Source organism: Antrostomus carolinensis, unplaced genomic scaffold (assembly GCF_000700745.2).
Source record: "Antrostomus carolinensis isolate BGI_N321 unplaced genomic scaffold, ASM70074v2 scaffold21616, whole genome shotgun sequence".
NCBI lineage: Eukaryota > Metazoa > Chordata > Aves > Caprimulgiformes > Caprimulgidae > Antrostomus > Antrostomus carolinensis.
The window spans coordinates 1-9,537 of record NW_010321441.1 but is presented as its reverse complement, the minus strand read 5'-3'; the positions used below and the strand labels follow the sequence as shown (position 1 = coordinate 9,537).

Below are 9,537 nucleotides of genomic sequence, written 5' to 3'. Positions count from 1 at the left end.
TTCAAAAAAAAAAAAAAAAGGTGAGTTTCCTCCAAGCAACTGTAGAAATCTTTCATACAAGCTGCTGTGAATCAGCAAGTACTCGAGTAAGAGGCACTGAGGGGCAGCAAGTGGGTAGGAAAAAAGGGGTAGAGATCACTGTTCTCTGGAGGAAAAGGCCACACCAGGTTTTGTGGCTCCCCCGTGGTTAAGAACAGAATTTCTGTGGATTCATAAAGTCAAAATTTGTGTCAAAAAGGACTTAATGGGCTGGAGGCTCTGAGCTGTAAGTGTGGGGAAAACAAAGTTGGGTGCTTGCCACTGACTGGGGAGGGAATAATTTCATTTCTGGTAGCAGAGCATCTCTCACTGTTCCAGCCTTTGCAAACAAGCTGCCTATTAGAAGTACCATTCCTGTGCCCTGACTCATGCTTTACCTTCTCAATCAGGTCAATGCAAGCCTGCAGGTCCAGGCCAAAGTCAATGAAGACCCATTCGATGCCTTCCTTCTTGTATTCTTCTTGCTCCAGGACAAACATGTGGTGGTTGAAGAACTGTTGCAGTTTCTCATTGGTGAAGTTGATGCACAGCTGCTCAAAGCTGTTGTACTGTAAGAACAAAACAAATCTGCATCAGAAGGAGGAGTTCCAGATGTGAAGGGATTCACTCTTCTGCTTTGTCTGGGCATGAAGAGTGATCTCTGCTAGGCTCAGCTGGATTGCTACCAGAGCAGGTAGCCAGGAATCATTGGAGATGTGCCCACAGCAATGTTAGAATAGTCCTTGTGAGCTGCCTGTTTGCCCCAGACAAATGAATTGAAATAAGAGCTCTTTTTCTTATCAAGGCCAGCAGTTTCTTGGAGAAGATACAGTTGTCACTAGGGGACTGAGCTGTCTAGCTACAACATTCTCTTGAACCCACTGCAGGGGGCCTGCAGAACTCACGTCAAAGATCTCGAAGCCTGCAATGTCCAGTACTCCGATGAAGAACTGTCTGGCCAGCTTGGTGTCTAGGGTCCTGTTGATTCTAGTCACCAGCCACTTGAACATGCGATCATAGGTGGCTTTAGCCAGGGCTCCCACAGCATAGACAACCTGCCAAAGCAAATCAGAGAGCAGGTCATGAGGACTCGCTTCTCCCAGGTTTTGTAGGAGCTAGAAGTTGAAGAAGAGAGCTCTTCTTGGCACACAAAGGACAGACAGATCCAGGGAATTCACGGTTACAGTATATGCTCCAAGATTAGTTTTCACATGCTCACAAGTGTGTTCCTGTGTCCCTGACCTGGACTTGGCCTCCAAGGTCTTAGGATACAGATTCAGTCTAATGTGATATTTCAGAAGCCTTGTGCATGGCAGGAGCATACAGCTGACTTTGGATAAGACACCAGCTCCTACAGTCCTCTTGAATTTTACTCCAGGACTGGCTTGTGCTATTCAGGCCAGGTTTGGGTTCCTCACTGTGATGTGGCTGGAATCTGACAGGATACATTTTGGGTGCATTTGAGTCTCCCACAAGACCAGTTTAGATGAGTATTTACATGAGGTTTTTTTACTTTCCAGAGCTGAACTCTTCATGGGAGTGTGACTGTCTCTGAAGCAGATCCACAGAAACTGGACCTCTTCTGGCTGTGATCCAACCCATACATCAAAGACACTGAACTGAACCTCGAGCCATGGCTAATATCCAAAGTTATCTGCCAGCTCTGCCACCAACTTTCCCAGCTGCTAAAAGCCAGTGACTGTGGATACACCTTCTCATGCTGCTCTGGAGTCTCCTCCTAAACCCCAGGGAGTGAACTGAAGCACCAGTCACTGTTCTCTGCACCAGTCACCCTGTGCAGAAAACATTATGAGATGGTCCTGCCTGCAGAGGAGTCACATACCAGCGTGAGCAGGAAGCCTGTGTCCCAGCACACTCACCTGTTCTACATTCTGACCTTTGGTCACGTATTCATTGCCCACTTTCACACGAGGATGGAGCAACCCCTTGATGAGGTCAGCTGAGCTGATTCCCATGAGGTAGGCAGCTTTGTCAGCACCTGTAAAACAGTACAAAGGCATGAGGAGCCAGCAAGGAAGTCCCAGGAAGGAAAAAAAAAGTAAAAGTTACCAGGTCTTCTGCTGAACAATGCTAACTCTACTAGTCTTTCCACCTGCTCCAGTCTCCTCCAGTGTCTAGTGTGATTTTCCATTTTGGATATTGTATGATGCTTTTAAAGTCTGGACCTCCTGCCTGAGAAGTTTCTGTTTGGAGGAGATGGCCATAGCAGACCTGCTGCTCTTTATCAGGTGCCTATCAGGGTTTTGAGTCTTCTGGATCTGGGGTTCTCTATGCGTTTTCCAGTGGAAGACTGGATTCTCATGCAGAGAATTTGAACAGACCAGAAGAGAGGTGATTTCCTTGGTTATCTCTCGTAGACTCCTAACAACAGACTATAGGTAGAAAATCACTTTTTTTTTAAATCTAGATCAAAATCTTCTGTAATTACCAGGTATCCTGTGTTGACATTCCTCAGGCAAGGGGAACTCTTCATTCATGGATGTTAGCATGATAAGGTCTGATTCAGGTAGTCATTTCTGCTGGATCCCTGCCTCAGCTGATGTGTAGTTACTGCTTAAGCCTTCCAGTTAAGGGTTTCCCCCTTCTCATCCTTCCCCATGCTGGAAAGTCACCCTCTCCTTGAAGCCTGCCTGGGAGCAGCACTGCAGCTGCAGTAGAAAATATCTGAGCTCTGAATTTTGAGGTTTGCTCTGCAGCCTGACTACTCTCTTAGATCTATGATTTGGATTTTCCTAAGCACCAAACAAGGAACCTGAGCTCTGAATTTTGAGGTTTGCTCTGCAGCTTGACTACTCTCTTAGATCTATGATTTGCATTGGATTTTCCTAAGCACCAAACAAGGAACAGTCTTAGACAGTGACTGTATCCTACTCTAACCACTCTTCAGGTGGCTGTGACTTGAGCAGGTCCTTGCAGTCCTGATCATGGCCTAGCTCATGTTCTGTGGTTAACCTGCTCTGGAAGGCTGTCTAATATAGTGCAAGAGAAGAGGTGATGAAGAGCAGAAGACTGAACAAGGTGAAGCACAGCCAGGGCGTGACAGTCTGTGAGGCAAGCCTGATGCAAATGAGACCACCTAACGCTTGCAGAAAAGGGTGTCCTAAATATGCCTGCTCAAGGACAAGCTCCTTTGTGCACCTACAGCAGGTCCTAAGACAGTGTGTCTGCTTGGGATCATGGTCACTGACCTTCACAGACCAGGCCAGGGATGTTATCACAGACTGCCCTTGGAGGAATTTGCATGCCCAACCCAGGCTGGGCAGATCTGGCAGGATGGAGCCAAACTCACTTTCAGTGCCGTCAGCCTCTGCCTGCTCTTCTCGCTGCTTTTGCTTGAACTTCATGTTGCCAAAGTGCATGATAGCGCCCACTATTTTATAGCAGCCGTATTTCTCATCATTGCTGAAGCCCAAGATGTCCATGGCGTGCTGAGGAGAGGCAAAGCAGTATAGATAGAACAAAATCACCACTCTGAGGTGAGGCTTGGTCCTCCCACCATCTCCTAAGGCATTCTCCCTATCCCTGGGGCTCTGGGCAGGGTGCTCTACCTGGCCAGCACCTAGCCAAGGAATCCTGGCCATGGGATTTTGAATGTGAGTCTAGCTCCCACAAGATTTATTTGAAAGCAAAAGGACTAGCCTAGTGTCCACAAGCAGGAGGTTTTCTGAGCTGAGGTCTCATCTCCTCATGGGAGCCATGGGAAGTGCTCATGTGCTAAAGGCCCTTCCTAATGCAGGGAATTACTCTCCCTTCTCTGCCTGGAGGAGGCTGTTGATGGACATCAAAGTCACTCTGCTCTTTCTTGTAGGCTCACAGCATGTGTAGAGCAGCTGCCAATATTCCAGAGGGAACTCACAGGTACTTTAGAGGGACACAGAAAAGCCAGGACACATCCCCATGTCTGCCCAGAAGGAGGTTGTGCCCTCCCCCAGTCCCCTGCCTCAGGCTGTGCAGTGGGAAGGAAGTACACATACATCTGTCGCCATGAGTTCCTCGCCGTCATCCAGGTTGTCCACAGTTGTTACACCCTGAGAGCAGAAGTGGTAGTCATAGGGGTTGAGGGAGAGCAGCAGCATATCTGTTGGGGGAAGACATGCAGAAGGTGAGGTCAGTCTGACAGAGACAAAGCTGGAGCAGAGAGTCAACCCTGGCCGCAGATGAAGAGGTCTTCACTGGTCTCAACTAGAGGGCACTAGCTGATGAGACAGTCTCTGTAAACTCAGGCAGGCCCACACATGGGTCCATCTCTTCTATGATGTGCCTCCTGCTTGCTATCTTAGGATATGGCTTGGCTGAAGACTGATTTAGAAGTGGCCATCCGTGTCCTTGTGACCACCAGATAAGATTACTGCTCAGCACAACTCTCCAGACCTGCCTAATAAGGTATTGTTCTCGAGCCAGCAACAGGCTCAAGAGCCCACAGCCAAGAAGCTGGCAACCACAAGAGATGTTCCAGCCATCTCTCTGCAGTGTGGAAGGGTTTCCTGTGCTGTCCGTGTGGCCTGGCACCTGGAGGGCAGGGCTACTCCGAGCACAGCACTGCTCCAGCACAAATTTGGGACAGCTGGGACTCTCCTGGGGAACACATCTAGTATATGTCTACACCAGGGCTGCTGCTACCAGTGAGCTGTACAGCTGTTTTCAAGCTCACATGAAAGAGGTCATCTCATTAGGGTGGCTGAAGGAGCTCAGAGAGGGCTGCAAAACACTTGCCCCCACCCCAAAATGAGTAAATATCCATCCTGGACAAGCTGAGGTCAGTGCTGTAACTGCCATGTGATGATGACTCTGTGCAAGGCAGCTCTACAAAGCGTGCTCCCACCCTGCAGACAGACCCTGAGTGACCATTTCTCTGCTCCCAAACAGGTCCAGAAAGGGCTTTAGTCTGGCTTCTCTGCCTGTGAGGATAAAGGAGGCTGGACCAGATGACATCTTGAAATCCCTTCCACCCTGAGTTATCCACTGATCCTATGATCCTGTGCAGCCAGCAAAGCATTTGAAGGCAGTGAGCTAGGTTTCCTCAGTCCCTATGAGCCTCAAACCTGACAACAGAGCCCTTTGTGGCTATTTTCAAGCCACCGTGCTATAAAGGCTATGCTGCAGCTTTGGCTGCCTTACCTTGCAGCTCTGGTTTCTTCCCAGAGAGGATCTGGTAGTAGATGTGGTAGCTTCGCTCTTTGGGTTGTTGGAAAATCACTCTTGATTTTTCCAGAAGGTCTAAGGATCAAGTAGGGCAGAGGGGTTAGAGGAGGGCTTGTTCTTTCCTGGAGCTGACCCAGCATTGGCACAAATGGGGAGATGAAATCCCTCCCCACTGCAGCTGGCATGTGTTTACTCACAGATGTCAATGTCTGCAGAGGCCAGCTTCCCTGAGGGGCCAAAATGGATCCGGATGAACTTGCCCTGAAAACATGTGCAGGAGGTAAGTGCTGAGCTTGGCTACACAAGTACAATTCTGAACAGCTCCTACAAATCTCAGACAACTACAAGACATTTGGTAATTTCCCATTTCTTAGGGCTTCTGCTGATGCCAGGCAAGTTACTGGGCTCCATGGGGGGTAGGTGGGCGAAGTTCTCTTGTTTGTAATGTGCAGAGGGTCAGACAGCATCACCTAAGGCTTTAAACACTAGGCAAGCAGATATTTCACTCACAGCAGATAAATCCCTGTCTTCAGGCCTGTTCTTAAAGCTCAGCTCTTCTGTGGGGCAGTGTGATGCTGAGCCTGCCCTCAGCCTCCTGCTCTGTGCTGAGGAATCTCACCCAGGAGTGTCTCCTTTCCCTCCAAGGCACAAGAACAGGCATGGAAGCCACCTGTGGCTGATGAGCTCTGCATCTCACAGCAGACCCAGGCTGGGCTTACCAAACCAGATGCTGCTCCCTGGAAGAGGCACACTTGTCTGTCCCAGCTCCAGCACCTCAGACTGTGCTTACTGTCCCTCTCAACTTTGGTCCTGCAAGGGATTTCTCTCCAGCCACAGGCTGTGACACTAGAGCAATTCATTCTGAGCAGCACACCATTTACTGCACTGATTTTAACCAGAAGCAGCTTGGCCTCAGCAGTCCAGTCCCAGTAGGAAGCAGAGCCAGCTTCCTCCTGCGTGCCTTTGGCTCCACCGTACAAAACACAATAGCACAAGTGATGTATTCAGCTTTACATAAACACGGCTCATCAGCTCTCTGCCTTGCCAAGACACTTACAAAACGCGAGGAGTTGTCATTCCTTATGGTTTTGGCATTGCCAAAAGCTTCCATAGCTGGGTTAGCCTCTATGATTTGATCTTCGAGGGTGCCCTGGAAAACAAAAAAACAAAGGATTTGTCAGCTCCTTCCCAGCCAGAGGGGCTGTTACCAACAACTCAGGGAAACAGAGTGGGGCTCCTTGCACCATCTGCCTGCTAGGCTGTCTTTAAGAGCCTCCTGCTCCTGAGGCATCTCCTTGTTTCAGGAGACAATGCAGCTCGGTTTAGGGGTCAGCAGAGCTAGGTTTTTTTGCAACAATGCTCTCTGTGGGCTTCTTCTTGCCTTAACTGGCCCCTTTGATGATCCAGTCTACTGGCCCCTCTGCACACAGCAGTCCTTAGCCCCTTTCTCAGGCTCCTACAATATGCAAACCAAGAGCAGGCACATGTTGTCACAACAGTCTGAAACATTTCAGGCTCTTTAACTCTGCCAGGCATTTCCTCTTCCACCAAACCAAAGTCCTGGACAGTCCAAATCACAGCACATTGCAACAGAAGAGATCCAGAAAACTGGCTTGATCTATGACTCTCTACATCAACATCATGCATAGCAGGGTCACAGTGTGGTGGGAACACATCACAGGTCTCAGCTGGCGTGATCTGCTGAACTTACTGAAGTTCTCCTGAACAAGCTCCAAGATTAATCTTCCCTAATCTCGTTTTTCTATTTGTATTTCACAGGCACAGTTCAAAGATGAAGACAGCCTCTACCTTAATGCAGGCAAAGCAGGATAAGAATTCAAGGTGAGAAGCAAGAGACTTGTGCCAAGCTGCACAAAGGACAACAGTAGTAGAGTTTGGTGGTACAGGCACCTGCAGGATTTTTCATGGGAGCTTTTGCCCATACTCTGACACATTACAGTCCATAGGGCTTTCCTGGAGAACACCAGCTCTGGGCTCTGCCCACCAAGAGCTGTGTTGTCTTTTCAACGTTGGGCCCACAACTGCTGCCCACCTCTGCAGCTCCAGGCATGTGAAGGGCAAAAGAGACAGGGAGCAGCTGTGAATCACAGCTTCATGATTCTGCATTTGGTCACTCGGAGAGCCTTTGATCTCTTACCTTTAAACTCAGCCTCATCTAAAATTGCCTGGTCTGTGAGAATTAATGGGGGCTGCCCCAGGACCCACAGCTTGAGCCCCTCAGCTATCTTGCTCTTAGTAAGTTTGCCCAAGTGGTCTGAGACTCCTGTTAATGAGCATCCCCAAACCAAGAGTGTGCATCACCTAAAGGTTGTCCCTCAGCATTCAGAGAAACTGAGGGCTGAGGAAGTACGACTGAGCTGCTGAAATGGCTGAGCCTTTGGGGTGCTGGGAGTACCAGGGACTGAACCTTTGCTGGATTTCTGAAGTTGTTTCCTTCGAGCTAAGCAAGCACCTCAGAAATTCACCCCAGAGAAGGACATCAGCTGCCTCCAATGTGGTGGGCCAAGGCAGTTCAGGTCTTTGCAGAGGGTGGCATGTCCAGGCATCATCAGGACCCCACTCTGCAGCCAGAGCACAGTGCTGCCTGCAGCAAAGAGGCTCTTCCCCTGCTCCTCACCACCGTTGCCCTCAGCTGAGCTTCCGGGCTGGCAGGACACTAATGGCTCAGGGAGTGGAGGCTTCACCTTATCTTTGGAGGAGCCCACACCACCCCCAGGCAGACACTGTGCTGGTTAGAAACAATCATCTGAAGAGTAATGATCCCTTGAAGGAGAGGTTGGCATCAGAAAGGTAGAAAGTCACTAAGAGATGAAACACCAAAGCTTCAAACTAGGGGAAGGTGGGAGATACAAAGCCAAGAGGAGAACTAAATGCTGCCCAGATGCTGGGGCAGCCCTTGCTCCCAGACCCAAGGCAGAGGCCCCACACAGACATTCCTCATCACCCCACCATAACCCTGCGGTGCAGCACAACTCTGTCCTCAGCATTAAAGATTAGGAGTCTACAACACTTACCCCAGTTTTAGTGGCAAGAGCTGCCTAGAGAAAGGAAAAGAAAATTTTCTTTAGAAATCCAGAAAAGCCAGGCAAGAACCACAAGAAGCATGGTCAGAAAAGCAGGGCATGATCATTTAGTGCCAAAAAAACGTCCAAGAAAAAAAAAAAAAAGGGAGGATTAAATTTTATAAGAGATGCCAAAAAGTTGTTAAATAGATTAGCTCAAGAAAATAAAGAAATGCATCAAAAAGCAAGAACAGTTAAATCCAAACCCAAAGAAGAGTAAAGAAAATAAACGCTGAAGTATTGCTTGTCTGATACCTAAAGCAGCCAGTTTGCTTCTACAAGGGAAAAGCAGGCTGGAGCCTCAACGTATCAAGAAGAAAGAAGCAATTGCAAGAGCAGCTCAAAAATAACCAGCACCAAAGAAATGCAAGAATCAAAACAAGAGCAAGAAAAGCACAAGGTAGAAAAGGGTCAAAATGAACAAGAGGAGGGAAAAAAAAAGAAGGAGAAAAGGACGAAAAGCAAGGCTTAAAAGAGGCAAGGTGGGAAATGGCAGGTTTACTCCATTCTTTTAAGAAGAAGATCTGTGGGGTGTTGAAGGAGGAAGAGAAGGTCAAGAGGGGATCTAAAGCACCTCTTCCAGGCTGCACAGACTGAGCAGACACATTAAAAAAAAATAAAAATATAAAAAATTCCATTTCCCCTTGAGCAGAATAATTTCAAGCCTTGCTTGTTCAAAAGTCAAGGAAAAGCCAAGCCCTGGGTGGGTCAGACCAAAACACGCTTCCAAATGCAAAAAGTTGGGGGAAGGGAAAAAAAAAAGAGAAAAACAAAAAGAAGAAGAAAGGGGGAAGGGGGTAAAAAGAAAAAAAAAAAGAAAAAAAAGAAAGGAAGAAAACAGCAAGAACTTGTTTCAAAACAGGGTCTTACTAATTTCTTGCCCGGTGTGTCGCCCAAGGCTGCGACAATGGCAAAGTACTGAATGACCCGCTTGGTGTTTACAGTCTTACCAGCACCAGATTCTCCGCTTAGAGTAACAGAAATACACAGATCAAGGACATGAGGCAAAGAACAGGCAAAACTTCAACCAAGAGACCCTGCCAACCTGCTGCCCCACTCATCGTGCTGGGAGGGAGAAGCAAAGTATTGGAGGGACAGGGAGGCCTGCACTATCAAGTCCCTCCAGCCTGGGGGTGTACGTGCTTGTCTTTGGGGCTTGTCTTTGGAGTGAAACCCAGCTCCATCCTCAGCATGTCCTCCAGCAGCAAGCCCAGGCTCTGGCTGCCTCCTGGAAGGTGCCCTGGGGGGTCAGCTGCCCACCGCTGATATGGTG

The 9,537-nt window shown here is 48.6% G+C and overlaps 1 protein-coding gene across 1 annotated transcript in view; it reads right to left on the bottom strand.

Moving 5' to 3' along the window:
• LOC104526483 (myosin-7B) overlaps positions 1 to 9,285 on the bottom strand; it is a gene marked incomplete at both ends in the record, with an annotated part of 10,895 nt that extends 1,610 nt beyond the window's left edge. The window contains 10 exons of the mRNA XM_010169941.1: positions 417 to 587; positions 924 to 1,073; positions 1,899 to 2,017; positions 3,329 to 3,467; positions 4,014 to 4,117; positions 5,158 to 5,256; positions 5,379 to 5,442; positions 6,239 to 6,331; positions 8,217 to 8,240; positions 9,135 to 9,285. Coding sequence (XP_010168243.1) covers positions 417 to 587; positions 924 to 1,073; positions 1,899 to 2,017; positions 3,329 to 3,467; positions 4,014 to 4,117; positions 5,158 to 5,256; positions 5,379 to 5,442; positions 6,239 to 6,331; positions 8,217 to 8,240; positions 9,135 to 9,285 — 1,114 coding nt within the window. The remainder of the gene's footprint in view (positions 1 to 416; positions 588 to 923; positions 1,074 to 1,898; positions 2,018 to 3,328; positions 3,468 to 4,013; positions 4,118 to 5,157; positions 5,257 to 5,378; positions 5,443 to 6,238; positions 6,332 to 8,216; positions 8,241 to 9,134) is intronic.
• Between the last annotated feature and the right edge of the window lie 252 nt (positions 9,286 to 9,537).